The sequence below is a fragment of the Macaca thibetana genome, chromosome 12, assembly GCF_024542745.1.
Source record: "Macaca thibetana thibetana isolate TM-01 chromosome 12, ASM2454274v1, whole genome shotgun sequence".
NCBI lineage: Eukaryota > Metazoa > Chordata > Mammalia > Primates > Cercopithecidae > Macaca > Macaca thibetana.
Window position 1 is genome coordinate 17,753,495 of NC_065589.1, and position 22,773 is coordinate 17,776,267.

At 38.6% G+C, this 22,773-nt stretch overlaps 1 protein-coding gene across 8 annotated transcripts in view; it reads left to right on the forward strand.

The window, feature by feature from the left end:
- The window catches only part of DOCK10 (dedicator of cytokinesis 10), a 1,376,581-nt gene that overhangs the window by 1,259,117 nt on the left and 94,691 nt on the right, over positions 1-22,773 (forward strand). For all 8 annotated transcript variants that reach the window (XM_050752140.1, XM_050752144.1, XM_050752143.1 and 5 more), the window contains 8 exons: positions 2,294-2,477; positions 3,608-3,693; positions 4,328-4,411; positions 4,526-4,681; positions 13,931-14,152; positions 14,343-14,465; positions 16,277-16,359; positions 22,493-22,615. In XM_050752140.1, coding sequence (XP_050608097.1) covers positions 2,294-2,477; positions 3,608-3,693; positions 4,328-4,411; positions 4,526-4,681; positions 13,931-14,152; positions 14,343-14,465; positions 16,277-16,359; positions 22,493-22,615 — 1,061 coding nt within the window. The remainder of the gene's footprint in view (positions 1-2,293; positions 2,478-3,607; positions 3,694-4,327; positions 4,412-4,525; positions 4,682-13,930; positions 14,153-14,342; positions 14,466-16,276; positions 16,360-22,492; positions 22,616-22,773) is intronic.

A 22,773-nucleotide genomic window follows, 5' to 3' on the forward strand; every position in this document is an offset into this window, starting at 1 on the left:
CTGGCTCGGTGCAATGCATAAGACAGCTCAGCGGGTGGGATTAGGAGCACAGTTGTTAGAGTATATAGGGCTTATTTTCCCGTCTCTACCATTTGCTATCAATATAATCCCAAACACATTTTAATTAATCTCCCTAAAACTCAGTTTCACTACATGTGAAATGGAATAACGTGATTGGTCTGATAGGGTTGTTATGACATTTAAATTAACAGAACCAGTGTTTAGTAACTGTTGTGTTTGCACTAGTAATCTGTTGTGAATGTTGAAAGAAACAGCTATCTGGGGACAGTCTGTGAGAGTATCCCAAAGAAAGAGAACATTGCCGGAGGGGTATTAGAAATTTTTGCTTGTCACCAAGAAATAGCAATCCTGTTCTCAAAAAGAATTTCATACATTGTTATTTAGCCACAATCCCACACCATTCATTTCATTTTATGGCTCTTCTCTTATTTGTATTCTACTTAATAGAATTGTCCTAAGTGTTAGGGTTTGCTCTGTTACAATTATGAGTAAGCTACAGGCTTTATTGATAAAAGCTGGACACCTGCATAGGAATTGCCTGGAGTAAATCAAAGATGAAATATCTTCAGTAATCTTTCCAACAACGACCCCCTTAAATAACACCAGTTTGTGTTGTTAGGGGAAAGTTTTCTCTTTAAATGTACATTCCAATCTCATGCCAGGAATATAAAATTGTATTATATATATATAACATATATATAATATACAAATAAATATATTTATATAATATATATAAAATATACAATTTTATAATATACAAATAAATATATAAAATTGTAACAATTTGTTCTTGGGTTTCCCCTGCTTTAAATGTCCCTCCCTGAACTTTCAATAGCCCATTTCTCCTTTTTACAGATTTCAAATCAGAGATCTCCTTTAGGGAAAGGCCTGACCACCCAATCTAAAGTACCTACTCATCACACTGGCTTATTTTAGTTCTCTGCAGAATGGAGAACCTTTGTTTTCCAATTGTTTGTTCATTCCTTCAACCATTCATCCATTCACCTCTTCTCTACTAGAATGTCAACTTGGAATAGGAACCTATTCTGTTCCATTCATAAAATATGACTGGTTTCGAACCCACAATTATTGAATCCTTCATGTGTCCGCACTATTACACGATCTGGTGGTTAGCAAAACTGATCCAGTCCTCACGGAGGTAGCCTTAAGGGAGACATGTATTTGTCAAAACAAATAAACAAAAATGAATAAGCAGATAATTTCAAATCATGGTAAGTGCTCTGGAGGACCAGACCTTTGTCCTTTTGTCCTAGACTGGAAAATTGAGGAAAGTTTCAGTTGAGATCTGAAGAGTGGATACAAATCATATAAGTACATGAGGACACACACCATGCTCACTGTGCTTGTGAGAGCATGTGTGGTGGAGGGGGCCAACCTGTCTCAGGCCTTCCTTGTGGCAGCAACAAGAACATGACAGGAACACATTCAGGAACTAGAACAAGGCTTTGTGGGTTGGTCACAAAATGCAAAGTAGAGATGTCAAGTTATAGAAGAATCCGGAGGTTGGTGAAGCCAGAACCAGGAAAGGAACTGGGGTGTCACTGCACATGGATGTCATTTGAGGCCATTGGAATAGATGAGAAATAAAGGAGAGAAAGGAGTCTGAGGCATAGTCGGGATTCTCACTAGAGGTCATGAGAAGGAGGAGGAGCTGGCAGAGGAGATCAAAAAATAGCAGCCAATGAGGTGGAAGGAAAACCAGAATAGAGTGTGGTCATGGCAACTGAAGAAAGGTGACTTTCAGAAAGGAGGAGGTGGCCATCGTGTTAATTATGCTGCAAGGACAAGGAAGATATGAAGAAAGAAATAGTCCTTAAGATAGGATGGCAACACAGGGCCTGTTAGTGATCTCGGTAAGAGCTGCCTCTGGGATGTGATAGGGTCAGATGCCCACCTGGAGTGAATCACAGAACATAAGGTGAGAAAGTCCAGGCAGAAACTCAAAGAAACTCTTACAAAGAGTTGAGAATATACTCAAGCACATGCCCATGATGAAATGTTTAAGCTAACGTGTACATCCAATCAACAAAACCCTAAATAAGGTATTTCTTAGCACAAAAAGCTTTGAAAGAAACCAAACAAAATGATCAGAGCCATCTAAAATTTTGTCTTGTTTTGGAAAATCTTCTTTATGTTACCTATCTGTATGGAAAGACTTGTGGAACCTCAAGCCCACATAAATGGTCTCTCTCTTGAAGGCTTATTTTGTGGTATTCTCTTTTTTTTTTCTTTCTTTCTTTTTATACCACAGAATAACAGACTAAGAAAATATGCCTTTGAATTGAAAATGAATGACCTGACCTATTTTGTGCTGGCAGCTGAAACAGAGTCAGATATGGATGAATGGATCCACACCCTCAACCGCATTCTGCAAATCAGTCCTGAGGGGCCCCACCAAGGGAGGAGGAGCACAGAGCTCACTGATCTGGGGCTGGGTGAGAGCATATGAAGCCGTCTTCCTTCCTTTGTCCAGTGTGACCTGTGTTTTTGGTTCACTCAAGCTGCTAGGCATTGTAGTCGCTGTCTGTTCTAGCTCATCCATCCTGGGGCCATTTGTTCCAAGAAATCACTAATCACTCCTAAATCTTACTGCACAGTAATGGCCACCACACATAAGTACAATTGAGAGTCAACTCGCAATGATCTGAGGCTGTCCCCCAGCAAATGATGTTGGGAATCATTTGTCACAGCATCAAAAATGTGCTCATGTCCAATGGGACATTACCTTTTAGGGGGCATTTTGTGGTTTTCAGTCTTTCATTAAATTTAATTAATGAATCTTATGCTCTGTAAAGGCAAATATGAATTTCTTCCTGTAAGTTAAAAAGCATCTTTCATTTGTGCTTTTTGATCATACTGTGATCATCTTATATGTGAAAGTTTCAAAAATTATACATGGTAATGGAATTTTTATAAGATTAATTTTTTTTTTCTCCCCATCCTGATTCCTTCATAAGAGTCCACTTCATTTTATGCAAAGAGAAGGGAACAAGAGAGAGGAAAGAAAAGGTCTACGTCTCAGGCTCTAGAGTGAAAGAGCCATAGAATAATGTGGAAAAAAACTATTGTTGATTTTGTTGGTTTTAACACAACTACTGTATGCCATAGTAGGTGTTTTACACTTATGATTTACTTAATAATAACAACCATAGTATTAATGTTTACAGTGTCTTACAGAGTTTAAGCAGCTGAAGCAAGAAGGTGGATTCTAAATTGACAGCCTAAGAGCGAGAATTACCAAAAATACATACATATTTAAGAAAACTTTAGTATGCATTAATTAAGTAGGTCAAGACAACCCCAAGTATAAATGTAGTGTAAAAATCCAAAGTTCTTGTAGACACAAGATGGTATCATGGCAAGAATCCCAAAATGATCCTCAGAGGGTCTGATTTCCAGGCCCAGATCACCCAGCAATGTTCAGGAGTCAGAACACAAGGAAAGTTTAGGCTCACCAACGTCCCTCTTAGCTCTTAAGTCTAACTTAGTTTTGTAAGTCACAGGCTAGAAGAATGTGTGACTCATGAGTAATATTTAATAACCTGACTTGGTATATCTTTTTAAGATTCACTGGATAATTCTGTAACTTGCGAATGCACGCCAGAGGAAACAGATTCTTTAGAGAACAACCTACACCCAGACTTTGCAAAGGTAATAAAGTTGACATTGTACTTGCAAAAATGATTTGAGCTATTTGTTAGTTATGGCTTTCACGGAAAAGACGTAAATGCTTTCTTTTAAGATTTAGACTAAGAAACTAATTCGGAACTTTCCATTAACCTATGTGTTTTCATTAACATACACATAGAGCTCAAAAAGGAAAGAAACTTTTTTTTTTTTTTTTTTTTTTTTTTTGAGACGGAGTCTCGCTCTGTCCCCCAGGCTGGAGTGCAGTGGCCGGATCTCAGCTCACTGCAAGCTCCGCCTCCCGGGTTCACGCCATTCTCCTGCCTCAGCCTCCCGAGTAGCTGGGACTACAGGCGCCTGCCACCTCGCCCGGCTAAGTTTTTGTATTTTTAGTAGAGACGGGGTTTCACTGTGTTAGTCAGGATGGTCTCGATCTCCTGACCTCGTGATCCGCCCGTCTCGGCCTCCCAAAGTGCTGGGATTACAGGCTTGAGCCACCGCGCCCGGCCATGGAAAGAAACTTTTACGAGATTTGCCAAGTGTTAGTGGGTAATACTAAAATGGTGATAATACTAAGGGGCTGCTTCTTGGCCATGTGGATGTGTCGGGCTGTATCTGGATAGTTAGATACCAAGGACTAACACGATTTTCTCTGTAGTACCTCACAGAAACAGAAGATACTGTAAGAACAACTCGAAACATGGAGAGGCTAAATCTGTTCTCTCTAGATCCAGACATAGATGTAAGTCAAAATTTTTTCTAAGCAGATATGAACTTGATCCATACAGTTGGGGATTATAATTTAGAATTTCTTTTTTATATTGGATGTTTGGTGACTCATTCAAAACTTTTTTAGACCTTGAAACTCCAAAAAAAAGATCTCTTGGAACCTGAGTCTGTGATCAAACCATTTGAAGAAAAAGCTGCCAAGAGAATCATGATCATCTGTAAAACCCTCAACTTAAATCTTCAGGGATGTGTTACGGAGAATGAAAATGATCCGATAACGAATGTAAGTTTCTCCTCTGTTACATCTTATACCATTCAGCCAGCATTACACCACCCTAGTCAAAATCTCTTTTATTCCTGCTAATTCCAGGCACTGGTTTCACACTATCTAGTGTACCAGGGAACATTATTAACAGCATTTTCCCACATTACACAAATTTACAAGTTCTAAAGTGGAACACTTTATAATACACTGTATGAATAAAGCATAATTAAATATTAATATACTATACTTTATCAATATACTGCCATAAAATTTTCCTTTTAACTTAAAGAAAAAACATTAAAGGACTGTGTTTGGGGATTTTCTATGAAATCAGCACAGTGGTTTAGAGTTTTCTATGGCATTGTGTGACTCCTCTTACTAGTACTCAAGATGGCTTTTTTTTCTTTTGAAATGGTCTTGCTCTGTTGCCCAGGCTGGAGTGCAGTTGCGCATTGTTGCTCACTGCAGCCTCTGCTCAGTGCAGCCTCAACTTCCAGGGTTCAAGTGATCCTCCCACTGAAGGCTTCCGAGTAATGGACTACAGGCACGCACAACTGTGGCCGCCTACCTAAGTTTTTTGTGTTTCTTATACAGATGAGGTTTTGCCACAATGGCCAGACTGGTTTAGAACTCCTAGGCTCAAGCTACCTGCCTGCCTCAACTTCCCAAAGTGCTGGGATTACAGGCGTGAGCTACCGCGCCTGGCTTTTACATGCATGTTTTTATTTTACTCTTTCTATATTTATCCATGTAAAAGCCATCTTTTTTTACTCTATATTTATTTTACTCTATATTTTTTTATTTTACTTTATATTTATTTTCATGTCTATTAGAGAAAAATCAAAGCTAACAAACCCTGTGACTTCCCAGCCATTATTGCTGAGGACAAATCTAAATAGTGTATCAAGTAAAATAATATTAGATGGATGTTAAATAAATACTAGCAGGATGGGACATGTAAATAGCAGAAATGACAAAGGAGCTTCACTGATATTTGTGTGAGTTCTCTTGAGAACTTCTTCTTAGTACTTTAGTGGTCATTCCCACTGGATTGTGAATGTATGTGTGGGAAGGGAACTGTTTATGAGCATAAACGTTATTAAATGTTGAATTATTTTTAAAAATCACTCATAATTCTATATCAATCTCGATTATATTAATATCCTAATCACTATAAGGCGCAGTTAATATTTTGGCATATTTCCTTTCATTATTTTTTAATGCATTCTGTTCACTTTCTAATCCATCATCCTCAGTTGTCATCTTTCACCTAAAAGAGGAAAACTGATTTCCAGATCCTTGATAGGAGTCACATTGGCTTTCGAAGGCAGAAACCACATTAAATTTTCACTGTAAACTGGGTCCACACATGTCATGCCTTCATCTATTTATGATCCAGTGAAACTAGCCTTGTTAGTTGTGACAGTGAGTGGATGGTAGAAAGAATTAACCTTTTCAGAAGACTCTACTTGATATCGACTGACCTGTGTCTTTAGCACCTCAATGATTTGCTTTGAGCCTCCTACCCCAGGTATAGAGCAGGAAAAGGTCCATGCTGTGGACCTCTGATTTAATGAGGAGACTCAAATGGGATGTGCCGTTCTGGGATTAGATTGCCTGGCTTTCCAGCTCACAAGTTGTACCACGCTGGGCAACGGCCTACTGTCAGTCTTCACTCCTTTAAATGGAGACAGTAACAATACCTATTTCAAGTGATCACTGTGGTTACACAGGGTACCGTATCAAAGGTACTCAGACATTGCTTGGTACAAAGTAAGCGTTCATTAAATACTTAACCGTCATCTAAATATGTGAGAAATTGCATTGAAATTTGTCAAAACTGCATGCAAGTTATTGATATTTGTGTTGATATATGTGAGATTCTTGTTGACAGGTAAGCTAACATGGAAATGTGTCACCAATAAGAATCTTGTTGAAAAATGAAGCTCTTTTATATTCTATAACTTTAACTTTGTACTAGGTGTGAGTAGAAATGAAAGCAGGTGAAGTCAGGTTTATTCATTCTCCAAATATACTTATTCCATGTGTCTCCTGTGAGCCAGACTTGTCCTAAGAACTGGGAAAACAGGAAGTAAGTAGATAAGCAAGGTCCCCAGTGTCTTGAAAATCAGATTCTTTTTTAAAACAGCAGAAAGCAAACAAAAAAAATGAACGATTTAAGTGCACATTATTCCAAGTTCTTTAAAAGAAATAAATATGGAGAGATGTGTTCCAGAGGAATGCAGGAAAGGGTTACTTTAGACAGGACAGTCACCTCTCTGCAGAGGTGATTTTGAACAGAGACCTAAGGGTTGGGAAGCATAAAAACGCAGGTCAGGGGCGAACATTCTAGGCAGAAGAAAGAGAAGTACAAATGCACTGAGACAGATAAGCTTTAGCAAGTTCTAGGAAGTGAAAAGAGTTAGGGAGGTGAAGGACATACCAAGATGACGTAGGAGAAACAGAGATAAGATGATGTAGGGCCTTAAGCCACAGTGAAGAGTTTGAATTTATCCTAAGTGTGAGTGGACGCTATTCAATGGTTTAAAGCACTTTAAAAACAAGGTTTAAAACAAAACAAAGAAACAAACAAAAACGCAAGAGTTGTCCAAGAAAGGAGGCTACTACCACCGTTTATTGCATGTCTTGAACAAGGGCTGGCAAGGGAGAAGGAGAGAAATGGGTGGATTGGACTGGTGTTTTGTAAATTGAGCTGATAGGTTTTCCTGATGTGTTGGATATACTGGATGATGGAAAAATAAATCTCAAGGATGAGTACTGGTTTTTGCTTTGGACAGCTTTACACACGATGATGCCATTTACTAAAATGGTAACACTCGAGAGAGATTTGCACAATACGAGTCAAAAATACCATTATGAACATGTTTCACTTGTTGGGACGATTAGATATCCAAAGAGAGATATCTTAGGAACAGATTCAAATGCAAGTTTGGCGGCCAGGCACGGTGGCTCATGCCTGTAATCCCAGCATTTTGGGAGGCCAAGGCAGGCAGATCACCTGAGGTCAGGAGTTCAAGACCAGCCTGTCCAACATGGTGAAACCCTGTCTCTACAAAAAATACAAAAATTATCTGGACATGGTGGTACATGCCTGTAATCCCAGCTACTTGGGAGGCTGAGGCAGGAGAATCACTTGAACCCAGGAGGTAGAGGTTGCAGTAAGCCGAGATCACACCACTGCACTCCAGCCTGGGTGACACAGTGAAACTCTGTCTCAAAAAAAAAAAAACAAATGGAGTGGCCATGAATGGAAACACAAATTTGGAAGTCTAGTTCAGACAATAATGTTGTGGGGCGGGGATCTAAAAATGTCTATGACCATAGAGAAGGGGCCAGAAAACAAATAAAATATCTGAAGGATGAATAGAGAAGTGACCAAAGAAGTCTAAGCAGAAATGGCTGTTGGGATAAAGATAAACCAAGGAATACTGTATCATGAAACCAACAGCAAATGGGTAGCTGTGGTAGTGGTGCCAAGAAGCTGAGGAACATGAAGTGAAAGAGGAGTCTATCCGGTAGATATGGCAAAGTGGAGGATGTTGTGGACTATGGCAAGAGCAACTCCCATAGAGTGGAAAGTGTTAGAAGTAATCTGATCATGCCTTCATGCAGGATTTTAAAATAAAAACAAAACAAAAATCTAGAAACTTAGTCCTTGGAACCATTTGGAAATACCTGTATTAGTCTGTTCTCACGCTGCTAATAAAGACATACCCAAGACTGTGTAATTTATAAAGGAAGGAGGTTTACTTGACTCACAGTTCAGCATGACTGGTGAGGCCTCAGGAAACTTACAATCATCACCGAAGGGGAATCAAACATGTCCTTCTTCACATGGCAGCAGCAAAGGGAAATGCCAAGCAAAAAGGGGAAAAGCCCCTTATAAAACCATCAGATCTTGTGAGAACTCACTCACTATCACGGTAACAGCATGAGGGTAACTGCCCCCATAATCCAATTACCTCCCACTGGGTCCCTCTCACGACACGTGAGGATTATGAGAACTACAATTTAAGATGAGATTTGGGTGGGGACACAGCCAAACCATATCATTATCTCAAATGGTAATGTCACTTAGTCACCTTGTTAAATAAAAATAGATGCTTTTTTTTTACCTAGAACATTTTTAAATGCAATTTAGAAACTGAACATCAAAGATAGTGGGCTTTTCTTTCTACTGCCAGGGGCATATGACTCCTTCCACATGAATTCCTTTCTTTGTACTAAGATGCATATTCAGAAGCCAAATGCTTGTATTTAGACCAATCTCCCCAGGCAAGAGAACAGGGCCAAGTACAGAGACCCAAGTTAGTGTGTCTTTTGGTATCTGTCAGACTGAAGGGTTAAGTTGATTTGGAGTGTTTTGTATGTCGGTGTTGTTTTTCATTTTACAGTTGATACATATGTTGAAAAACTAGGAAATTACTTTAGAAAAATAATTTCATTGTGCCTATGAGCAATAATACAAAAAATAATGTCAGCCTCACCTTCGCAGCAGTTTGTTATTTAAGGTCATTGTTTTTTAAAAATCATTGCTTATTTATTCAATGACACTCTTTCCTTAATGAAACTATTTTTAAACTCATTGTTCTTAATTCAATGAGCATGTTTTAAATTAATTGAAGTATTTCTCCAAGTTGCTTAGGAGCCAACTACTGCATTTAATGAATGAGATTCTAAAGACTCCCTGAAATAACATCCTCGTGATGAGAAAACAATGTTTGACAGCATGTAATTTTTTAGTCAGTAAATTGAAAACCAAATTCAAGTTGATGGTTTTATAGTATAAAATATTTCTTTGAAAATAGAAATTGACTCCAAAAATCTGAACTAATAAAGCTACATCACAGTAGAACTACATTTAAAATTTTATCGTTGAGTTTTTTTCAGAAGAGTACAGAATTCTAAACACAAGAAACCTATGAATTAATTTGTTAGGCTTTGCAGAGCTTTGTTAAACAAATCCTCACTGAAAAGACAGTGATTTGACATTTATTTTGAAAAGGTGGATTGGAAGAAAGAAATGAATCACCACATGAGCTTTAATTTTTGATGGGTTATCAAAGTAGGTATTTATTTCCATTCACAAGTAGAAATGAAAATCAAAATGCAACAATTCAGGAAAAAATAATAAGGGTTTTGCTTTGACCTTCAATGTGTTTTGAGTTCTCACTTGAGTTATTTTTCTGTAATTTCTGCATTTTTCAACTTTTGGCAGACTACCACTACCACAAAACAAGAGTTTTTCTAAATTAATTTAAATTGGTATACTATAAACTTTTACTTTGTAATTGCTTTATATTTTTAAAAATAATTTACTGAATTATTTCATATGCAAAAACTTTTTTCTAACAGTAAAGGAGCTGGCAAGTATTGCTAATATTAAGAAATTGAACTTGTCCCCTTGGTATAAACTAGTCACATTACTACATTTCAAAGACAGGAGATACCGTTAAGCATTTAACAAAACCCACAGTACGAGTGAGTCTGTATAATAATAAACTGGATCACAATATGGTGTTTCACTATAATCTGTTTGTCCATAGAATACTAGTAGAGATTGGCATCAACTCAAAATTAAGTAGCATTTTAAAACAGTAAAAATGCTAGTTTTTATAGGCGTATTCCAATTTTAACCACATAAATGTATAACTACATATATGTGCATGTATTCAATATATGTATATATGTACATATATGTATGTAATTACATATGCATATATTAATTTGGTCTTTATCTCTGTTGTGAGATTTTTCTAGTTGACCATTCTTTCCTTCTTGAATCTTTCTTAGCTTCTGTAATACTCTGGCAGCATTTTAAAATTTTTTATTTGTTTTTTAAGTTTTTTCCCTATTTCCCAATCTGTTTTATAAGTTGTCTTCCCTACTTCCATCTCCATCCTTTGCATGTTGATACTTTCCAGAATCCTGTTCTGATTTTCTTCTATTTCATGGATTCAACAGGACCCCACACACAAAAAAACTCTCAAGTCCAGCTCTCCAGTCAAGTTTCCTTGACTCGGCTCAATACACACATCCAGCTGCCACTGGGATGTCCCGCAGATGACTTTCTATGTCTCATTTAGAATTCATCTTTGTATCTTTATCCCCTATATCAACCAATGGTATGATCATGCACTTCATTTCTTTTATCCTCAAACCTGGGAATTTTCTGTATTCCTGCCCCTGTGAAACTTTTTCTCCAATCAACCAATACAAACACATGCAAAGAATAACCAAGCTCTTTGGTCATACTTCCTTAATGTTTCTCAAATGCCTCTCCCACAAACACTTCCTACCAATTTTTCTTTTTGCTTCCACTCTGATCCCACTCTAATGTTCTTTTCCTATGCTCTTTGATGTCTTATGTCTTTGCACATGTCCCACACCCTACCTAGAAATCCCTTCTAACCAATTCTTTACCTAATTCCTACTTCTTTCAAACTTGACCAAGAAATTTCTCCTTCTTCCCATCTTCCATAACTTTCCCATTTTCACATCTTCCGCTTCCTTCCTAGCCTGGGGACAAGAGGTTAAGAGGAAAGCCACATAGAGGCTTGAATTTGGGTGAGCACCCAAGAATTGATGGGGAGAGAAAGCCATGAAGAGGAACAGAAGCAGTCTGTCCTGGATGTGTTGGGATACAGGTGCAGGGCAGCCCAGAGGAGGCAATTAGAAAAGATGGCTGGTATGGTTGGGAGACTGGTTACTTTGAATCAATAAGTAACTGGTGGAACAAGTAAGTAAACAGATTCATGGTAATGAGATCCTGGGTTCTCACTGTTGGAGGACCTACTTACCACTATAAAAAATGGGAAGGCTAGAATGAACCCTTGAGTGTTTGTATTGGAAGCAGAGGTATAAACATGAACTAATTGGTTTTTAATAAGTATTCATACACAGATAGAGATAAATTATGTGTGTGTGTGTGTGTGTGTGTGTATTTCTTACCTCCGTATGATGGGAGGGCACAGAAGCAATGATATCCCAGTGACAGTGAACACAACAAGCACCCAGATCGTCGTTTGTAAATGTCACCCTCACTATAAGGAACCAGGGCTCCCTGGAGAAATATCTGGAGCATGAGAAGTATAGGATAAGTCTGGAACATACTATTTGATAAAGAAGTACTCAAAAAATGATGGAGACTTGCCAAAAAAATACCCAGAAGTTAACTTGAATGAATGCCTCTAGCCAAATCTGGGACAATTTCAGCATCACACTAACACTAATTATTGTAAGAGCAAAACCCATTGAGTAAAACGGTAATCCATGAGTCTATACTTGTATTTTTTTTTTTTTTTTTTTTTTTTTTTTTTTTTTTTTTTTTTTTTTGAGATGGAGTCTCGCTCTGTCGCCCAGGCTGGAGTGCAGTGGCGCGATCTCGGCTCACTGCAAGCTCCACCTCCCGGGTTCACGCCATTCTCCTGCCTCAGCCTCCCGAGTAGCTGGGACTACAGGCGCCCACAACCGCGCCGGGCTAATTTTTTGTATTTTTAGTAGAGACGGGGTTTCACCGTGGTCTCGATCTCCTGACCTTGTGATCCGCCCGCCTCGGCCTCCCAAAGTGCTGGGATTACAGGCGTGAGCCACCGCGCCCGGCCTATACTTGTATTAATAAATTAATTAATTAATATCAAAATAAGGGAGAAGGGGAAGTTCATCCTTATGATGGAATACTAGCTAATACGTGTAGAAAGAATGGTGGAACTGAAAAATCACCATTGGCCACCATTGTGGTGGTAGTTGACTGCAATGGAAGTTATCAATGGAGATGAAGACTAGGGTGGGTTGTGTTTAATGAGTAGCAAGACATGAGGGTAATCTCAGAACATATTTCCACAAATACAAATCAATTGCCAAAGGGAAAATGGTGACCTTTATAATGGAGAAAACCAGCAGATAAGGTTAACGTCACAGCTGCTGAAGGAGTTGACACTGTGTGCTCTTGAAACAATGAAGTATGAAAATCAAGCATCGATCCGAGATTGTACTGCCGTAAAAGCATGACCTGAATCCTGTCATGAGGACACACACAACAGACCCAGATTGAATGTATGTCAGAATGTATGTCCTGTACTCTTTGAAAGGCCAAAAACCTGAAAGAGAGAAAAAGACTGAGGAACAGTTTTGACTGAAGTAAATTGAAGGGAAATAGCAGAAAAACATAATGAGTAGGTCCTAGATGGGATTCTGGACCAGAAAGAAAAACAGAGACATTGTTGAGTCAACTGGCAGCACTGAAAGGAGCATGCGAGTTGCACAGTGGTTTTAGGCCCATATCACTTTCCTGACTTGGATGGCTGCACAGTGATTAGGCAGGTGAGTGTCCTCATTTGGGGGAAACACTCACCGGAGTATTTAGGGGAGGAATAATACTGGAAACTTGCTCTCAAAGCATTCACACTGGTTATACTAGGTGACTGCGTGAGCGAGAGCGAGTGCGTGTGCGTGTGTGTGTGTGAGAGAGAGAGACAGACAGGGAGAGAGACAGAGAGAGAAACAGGAGGTTAAGAGTTGAATCCGGGCAAGGGGGGGTAAATAAGGTGGTTTTATGCACCTTATACACAACCTTTCTCTCTATTCAAAATTATTTCAAGATAAGAGAAAAAATAGTATCTGTTTTAACAATTCAACTAAGATATCAACTCATCTTGGGAAACTTCCCGCCCTCTCTGCCAACAGACTCCCTCACAACCTGATGCTCCCCTACCTGCTTGCCACAGTGTTTTGTGCTTTAATATGTATCTGTGACACTAATGTGTTAGGAGTGCCTTAGAACAGTGCAAAACACAGAGTAAATGCTCCACAACTGTCAGCTATTATTATGTTTCTATCAAGCTGTGATAAAAAACAGAGACGTGGTTGGTTTAGTGAAGTCCAACCACAGTGCAGTCTGGAAACTTCTAGGATTTCATTACAGATTTTCAAGGGCCTAGGGGACTGAGGTGGCATGTGTTTTCTAAGACTGTAAGGGAAATAACTGGAAGGATTTGTAAGGCCCAACCATGCATGTAAAAGCAACATAAAGAAGAGAGTTCTTGGCAGGGAAACTAAAGAACCAATGAGATACAGTACTAGGATCTAAGGCACTTGCTGGAGGACAGGATTCCGGGTCACTGAGTCAAGGGAAGCTTGCCTGCTGCATTTATTTTATCTACTGCTTTGTTAAATGACGTACTAACGAGGCTGTCGCATGGATAATGATTTTATGTCAAAAACATCTGTTCTTTCTTTTTCATGCAGATTGAGCCTTTTTTTGTGAGTGTGGCACTTTATGACCTCAGAGACAGCAGGAAGATTTCTGCTGATTTTCACGTGGATCTAAACCATGCTGCTGTCAGACAGATGCTCTTGGGGGCTTCTGTGGCTTTGGAAAATGGCAACATCGACACCATCACGCCAAGACAATCAGAAGAACCTCACATCAAGGGACTTCCGGAGGAATGGCTAAAATTTCCAAAGCAGGTGGCACTTTGTTTACTTGTGATGAGATGGAAAATGCGTGTACCATTATTCTTACCAATAGATCACATAAGATGAGCAATTTCCTGAATAAAAATTCCCTTAAAGCTGTCCTTTTTTGAAAAAGTGGAATTTTGTAAATGTCTACAATGTGGTTTCTTCCATGCTTATTAGCTGCTTTCTTTGTACACAGGCTGTATTTTCTGTAAGCAATCCACATTCTGAAATTGTTCTGGTGGCCAAAATTGAAAAAGTCTTGATGGGAAACATTGCAAGTGGTGCCGAACCTTATGTTAAGAACCCAGACTCCAACAAGGTAATGTATAATCTTATAAATAACTTCATTTGCTTTTGCTTTTGCTTTTTTAATGGAGTCTCTCTCTGTTGCCCAGGCTGGAGTGCAATGGTGTGATCTCGGCTCACTGCAACCTCCACCTCCTGAGTTCAAGTGATTCTCCTGCCTCAGCCTCCCCAGTAGCTGGGATTACAGGCGCATGCCACCACGCCTGCCTAATTTTTTGTATTTTATAGTAGAAACGGGGTTTCACCATGTTGGTCAGGCTGGTCTCGAACTCCTGACTTCAAGTGACCAGCCTGCCTTGGGCTCTCAAAGTGCTGGGATTACAGGCCATGAGCCACTGCGCCCAGCCAACTTCATTTGCTTTTAAGAAAGAAGGCCACACTTTGAATTATCAAATTTGTGTATCTTGAAATACTCACTTATTGGTGAAATGAATATCCACCAGAAATTTTTTTAAGTATATCTTTTTGCTTTATGTTCTTTTGATCTGGTAATTTTTGATCTCTGAGAATCTAATGGTAGAAATAAATTCAAATGTGGACAAAGCTTTCACTCCAAGGGTCAGAGTATTAGTAATAATGAAACCTTAGGAATAATCTTAGTAAAAGCAAGTGAATGAGACATCAGCAATGCTGATGATGAACAAAGTGAGATAAATAATTGTATATCAAATTATAATATCACTTAAGTGAAAAAAGGAACAGGAAAGAGAATACTGTGCTTTGAATGGTGGAACTACAGGTAATATGTTTCTACTTCCTTCTTTTCTATTAGATTTTCTTTAATAATCAAATATTACTGTTTAATAGAAAATAAATATTAAGGCCGGGCGCGGCAGCTCACGCCTGTAATCCCAACACTTTGGGAGGCCAAGGCGGATGGATTACGAGGTCAGGAGATAGAGACCATCCTGGCTAACACGGTGAAACCCCGTCTCTACTAAAAATGCAAAAAACTAGCTGGATGTGGTGACAGGCGCCTGTAGTCCCAGCTACTCGGGAGGCTGAGGCAGGAGAATGGCGTGAACCCGGGAGGTGGAGCTTGCAGTGAGCCAAGATCGCGCCACTGCACTCCAGCCTGGGCGACAGAGGGAGACTCCGTCTAAAAAAAAAAAGAAAAGAAGTATTAAAAGTCTATATTTTCCATGCCAAAGAAATATACTGAGGAAATAGCTTACAAGAATTGAATCTGAGCATGTATGACAATTTAGAAAGAAGTTTAACATATTTATGAGAGTCCCATAATTCAGTGTTTGGCAAACTACGGTGTGCAGGCCAAATCCAGCCTACCATCTGTTTTGATAAAGTTTTAATGAAACACAGTCACATTCATTTGTGGATTGTCTATGGCCACTTCCCTGCTACAGAAACAGAGTTGAAAATTTGTGACAGAGACTATATGGCCCATGAAACCCAATGTGTTTACTATATGACACTTTATAGAACCAGTCTCCTGCCCTCTGTCATTACAAATAAAAGGGATATAGAATAGACTGTAAATGTAAAGTTGCTAATACTTTCCGTTCAAGATTTTAAAATCTTTTAAGTAAAAAAAAAAAAAAAAAAAGGAAAAAAGTTGATATTCCAAGACATGGATATTTTCTACATTTGAAATCTCCAAACTAAAAAGAAACAAAGAAAAATATTATACAATAGTTTGAACACAGATGGACACCATTTGGCTCTTTATAAGGTAATATGGGCTAGTAAGACAGAGTTATGCTGAGTTTCAGCATAAAATAATATGAAAAAGTATTTAGTATTATTTTATATGTACAGTTTGTAAAGTGCTATTCTAAACAATATTTGTATTTATTTTTTCTTTAGTATGCACAAAAGATACTAAAATCCAACAGACAGTTCTGCGGCAAATTGGGAAAATACCGTATGCCTTTCGCCTGGGCAGTAAGGTAAGTCGACAGTTACAGCCAACAGACCAGAAATACATTTAATGGTGGCATTGGAAGCTTCAGTTTTGAACATTTTTGTGTTGCCTATTATTTTTAATGTGTCTACAACTGGAAAAATGCTAATATGGTCATCTTCATAAACATCTTGAGCTTCCCTGAGAATACATTTCACAAGACAGTTTAGCAATACAGTTTATAATAGAGGGCCGTGACACATGTGCCGTGCGTGCGTGACCAGATATGCTATGGGTTCTTGGTAGATATCAAATCAATGTCATAAATTGTTTATTATGTGTATTTGACTTAACAAATCTTTGACATTATGTCAGTCTTGAGAGTCTGGTGTGCCTAAAATTCAGATAGATGCACTATGATTTCTTATGCAGCTGCATGTTTTCATCTATGCGTAGAGCTCAGGTCTATATATGGATGTCCAAATGAAACCATCAAACCAATCATTTAAACTCATTTTGACTTTGATACTGTTTAGCCTAGCCAAATGTATCAGTACCAGTTGCCTCTCTGAAAGAAAGGCTGAGTTCTGTGGACATAGATGGACACATCATTCACTTGGATGCATAACCTCTTCATGAAGAACCATAATTGCTTTTCAGAACTGTTTAATATCATCAATTATTATTGTCCTCCTCAATCTCTTTACATCTTTATTAGTATAAGAATTTCTTAAGTGAGGAAGAGCCTGGCATAGACTCATAAGGCTAAAAGGTCAGCAATGTACACATTGAATGAACTAAGAAAGGTTAGAGCTACCGGCCGGGCATGGTAGCTCACACCTGTAATCCCAGCACTTTGGGAGGCCGAGACAGGCAGATCCCGAGGTCAGGAGTTCGAGACCAGCCTGGCCAACATGGTGAAACCCCGTCTCTCTAAAAATACAAAAATTAGCCAGGTGTGGTGGCAAATAATACAGCCCATCAAATATTCATTTGAACTTTGGTAACATTATCTCAATGTATCCAACTTTAACATCCAGAAGGACGAGAGAACCTATTAATTATGCCATTTTTAAGTCTCACAGTTCCCAGTGATGTATATTCAGAGTAAACTCACCAATATCTGTCATAATTTTGAGGTTGTTATTTGAAGTTGGAGATGAGTAGGTGTAGGAAGGAGAAATGTGGAAGTTTGGGCAGCAGTAAACCAAGATAGATTCATGCAGTCTCCAGGAATTAGTTTGCCCTAAGGCAGTGCCATAGCAAGGGAGGGAGAGTCTAGGCCTGGGAGTCTGATAAACATTGCAGATCAGGCCACTACTTACTGTGACTTGGAACAAGTTTCTTCTCCAAGTCTCAAGGTTCCCAGCTATAAATTGAAGCTGACAATACCTGCCTTATGAACAGTATGTGCAATCTCAAGTGCAGAAGCATTTGGCATAAAATAGCTCATGGATAGTACTTTATCCTCCCTTTTCTATCTCTTTCTATAGGAACAACTAATGCCAGGACATTCTGCATGAAAAAAGATGGTATTTAGAGCTACAAAACCCTTCGTAATGAATTTGTTTTTATTTCTCATAAGCTTTAAGAGAAAGGCTAACTAATTATAATTCACTGATTAAACATTTTTGGTATTCTTAAGCATTCTCAGTTCCCTCCAGAAAACCTACTGGGGCAAGTAGAGGCAAGATGTCTGTTGTGAAATATTCCAGTATAACAAAAGTACAATAGTGCACACATTTTTCACTTTAAGGATCCAACATTGCTCTGAGACTTTAGAAGCAGGCGTTTTAGGGCCAGACAGAACTGAGCTCAAAAATCCTAACTCTGGCCAGGCATGGTGGGCCATGCCTATAATCCCAACACTTTAGGAGGCCAAGGTCTCCTGGAGGTTCGCTTAAGGCCAGGAGTTCTAGATCAGCCTGGGCAGCATAATGAGACCCAATCTCTAAGAAACTTTTAAAAAATTAACCAAGAGTGGTAGCGTACACCTGTAGTCCTAGCCACTCAGGAGGTTGAGATAGCAGTATCACATGAGCCCAGAAGCTGGAAGTTGCAGTGAACTATGGTAGTAGTGCACTCCAACCTGGGCAACAGAGTGAGACCCTGTTTCTAAAAAAAGAAAAAAGAAAAAAACCCCACTCTATCCTTTATTAGCCAAGTGAGCTTGGGCAAGTTCCTTATAACCTGACTTTACCTATTTTTTTTAATCTACAAAAGAGGAAAATAAGAATATCTAATTTACTGGTATAAGGATTAAGGAGCACAGATATGTACCCTATAAAAAACTGTTATTTTTAGAAGTCATTTTTTTCTAATATTATTATTACTAGAAGTCACTTACAGAGATCATAGTTACGTCACCAAGTCCCCTTTTCTGATAAATTTGGGGCAGTGAAGAACAATATAAAGGAGAGAAGTCAATGAATTACCCATTATTGAAAGAACCTGAGAAGTCAGGCGAAGGGACAATCCTGCTTTGAAGTAAAATAAGTAAAATAAGCTGGAAGAAAGACAGATGAAGTCTCTAGGGAGGCTGACAGTATTACTGACTATTGAAATGATTCCTAGGATAGGAAAGCCAGTGAAACCACAAGCTTAGACCATATGAATGCCCAATTAGTGGTCTGGTTGTAGGTTAGGAAACAGCACCAACCCGTGTATATACACATGTGATTTACTTCCACATAAGTTTCTCACAACTGAGAAAAATAGTTAGCAGGACAATTCTAAAGATATGTCAAACCATTTGGATTACCTAACCACAAAAAAGTACAAAAGATCCAGCCAAAGATTTTAATTCCTCTTTCACAATGTAGAAACTGCTTCAAATAAGTATGGACAGCATCAGAGGAAGGCTGATTGTTGCCCATGTTTTTACCAGCTTCCTGACATACTTCAATACCTAATTGATAAGGCTGATTTTGAGGCTACTGCTCCTTCCTGTTATGCTTTCTAGATTGCAGTTTGTTCCGAAGTATAGCTTTCAGTGTGCCCTAAGACGTGTTGGCCCTTACAATCAACTGTCATTAAAAAGTAGAACTGACAATTTAGATTATGACCATATTTTTACCCACATCTAATCATCCCACCCACTGCAGTACGCACAGATGCTCATCGCTGTGAACAATGTTTTTTTCTGAAATTAATTTGGTGTTCTTATATTTGGCACCAGCTGCAGTGCCATTTTACAGTGAAAAGGTTATCCTTGGGGGAGGAATAGAGAACACATACAGACGACTACACAAAGTATTTTATACTCATTGACTCGGGAGAAAACTGACCCTTCCGAATGTGTCAGGTTGTAAATGGCTCTCTTTCCGTGCATATCATCCCCAGAATCCTATGTGCCAGCATCCTTGCAAGGACTCTTTTGTGATTTCCTTGACTACCTCATTTGATATTCTAAATGGACCAGCACTCAACACTGACTTTTTAATTAAGCAAAATTAAAATAAACATTTCATTCTCATATCTCTACAATTATGGAAGGTGCACAGTGCAACTGTCATTTAAGATTCCCATACTGACAACGTCTTCAACAAATGGTCGTCCAACTTCTGTTTGACTCCTTCCAGTGACAAAAACCCGAGTGCACCCCACAGTGCTTCCTTCTGTCTGTCTTTGTAGAGCTCTCATTATTAAATAATTTATTTTTCAAAATCATCTTCAGCTATCTGAAAACCACTTTTATGTGTTTTCTTCCATAGACACACACACACACAAAACATATGTCTACTTCATTCTGCACATCATGGTTATTCATGCTGTTTGTGAATGAATCTATCAGGGACATCTAAGGTTCTTTTCCTTTGGGCAAGAAAACAAAAAAACTTACACGAGTGGTTTTGGAATGGCTGGGCCATATTTCATGATTCCTACAATCATACCCCAAATATCATGGTGCTGACACCCTCACAATATACTGACCACTGATCAACTGTAGCAGTTGGAACTAGGTGTTCCAGCCATCACAAAACCATCTGTGTAAATGAATCAGTTCTTTTATCTCCTGCCATATACATATATATGTATATATACACACACATGCATATATACATATACACACATATACATACATATATACATATACATATATACATATATACACATATATATACTTTTTCTTTTTTTTTTTTTTTTTTTTTTTTTTTTTTTGAGACGGAGTCTCTCTCTGTCGCCCAGGCTGGAGTGCAGTGGCGCGATCTCAGCTCACTGCAAGCTCCGCCTCCCGGGTTCACGCCATTCTCCTGCCTCAGCCTCCCGAGTAGCTGGGACTACAGGCACCCGCCACCACGCCCGGCTAAATTTTTGTATTTTTTTTTAGTAGAGACGGGGTTTCACCGTGTTCGCCAGGATGGCCTCGATCTCCTGACCTCGTGATCCGCCCACCTCGGCCTCCCAAAGTGCTGGGATTACAGGCTTCAGCCACTGCGCCTGGCCTACTTTTTCTTTTGAGACGGAGTCTCACTGTGTCGCCAGGCTGAAGTGCAGTGGCACAATCGCGGCTCACTGCAACCTTCACCCCCCAGCTTCAAGGATTCTCCTGCCTCAGCCTCCTAACTAGTTGGGATTACAGGTGCACGTCACCACGCCCAGCTAGTTTTTGTGTTTTTTAGTAGAGATGGGGTTTCACCATGTTAGCCAGGCTGGTCTCAATCTCCTGACCTCGTGATTCCCCCATCTTGGCCTCCTAAAGTGCTGGGATTACAGGCGGTCACCGTGCCCAGCCACCAGTTATATATTTCTTGAGCAGCCGCAGGTTGTATGGCACTGTGAGCAAAACTTCTCCCATGGTGCTGTACTCTTCATTCTTTTTATGAAAAGTGTCCAGTGTAAGTGAGCAATTTCCATGACAGAGTTGTGGATAAGAGCAAATTGAGTTCCACAATTAACATCTATCAATAAATGGAAGTCACTAATTAATTAAAAAGTTATTGCTCAAGCTCAGTTTAGCTTCCTCTCATATTGGGAATTGTGTCATGTTAGTTTCAACATGTGATGCACTGAAACAAACGCCCTTTATAATATTTAAATAAAAATAATGTTCATGTAATATTTTTATTCTTTCTCCCCAATGTTATTTGCCTTTTTACCTTCCCTCATTCACTACTTAACAGAGAAAAAATGAGGAGACAACTTGAAGGAGTCTAAAAATATCATTCTGATAAAATCTTAGCCTATTTTCTTTTAGTGTTCTATTTAACACTAAAGTTGTATAATCTGATATCTGTTTAAATGGTCATCTCAGCCTGTGCATTGAATTCTTCGGTTAACTTAAAGAGTGATGAAACATTCTAGTTAAGGCCCTACATTAGAAGAAGTAAGAATTCAGTATTTCTCTAACACTGAAGTAAGAATTCAATATTTATTTCTCTAACATTGAAGAAAATATATGGGTCTAATTTTTTTTGGACCACACATTGTATGATGAGATATGAGGAACTTCATGTAAAACTGACATCTAAGCATGGTACGTATGTGAAGCAAGTACTGTCTGATGTTGCTATATTATTTGGACAAAAGCTATTTATGTGTTTCAACTAAGCCTAACTTTCCTTGGTTCCAATGAAATAGACCAAGGAAGGAAATAAGTGGCTAGGATTCATGGTGTTCTCTTTCTTTAAAACAAAAGTCTGACTCAGGTGCCTTCCATATTATCTTTGCCTCTGTCCTAAAAGTTAGGACATGGGTACATTTAGCTCCACGAAAATGTGTCAAGAGTATGGCCTTCCACACTCACATATAAAACCTTATCCCTGTTCCACCACTCGTAAATCCTAGTAATGCCACTCAAATTGAAGTGACTCTGTCCTGCCCAGGTTTAAGGTGTCTTGAAGAAATAATTTAAAAGAATAACTTGTGTTCCTATTCTTTTCCACTTCCCTAATACTCCAAGGTTTTGACACAAGTTATTAAATGTGAGACATCATAAAAAATACAGTTGTAATGTGGAATGTTATCACTTTGGATACAGAGTTAAAAATAAAAAATTAAAGATAACAAAAATAAAGTGTATAAATGAAACATCTGTATAAGAAGTTTTCTCTTTTTATTTTGTAAGTTCTTAGAGCTTCTCTGGTTATAAATGAGAAGTTTAATTAATATAGTCACCTTAAAAACACAACTTTATAAACAATATCCAAATACCAACCTGAATAAATATTTTCTTTCAGATCAGTATTTAAGGACAACCAGGGAAATGTGGACAGAGACTCAAGATTTTCACCATTGTTTAGACAAGAAAGTAGCAAGATTTCAACCGAGGACCTGATTAAACTAGTATCAGATTATAGAAGGTATGTTTTTTTAATACTCTTGAAATTAACAAAAATCAGCCATGTTGATTTGTTATCGCTTCATAAATACCTGAGGATCTGATTCCCGAATGCCCAAACCTCCAGAAAGCAGACATTTTTCAGGTGACTTCACATATGCCCAAATAGTGCCACAAAGG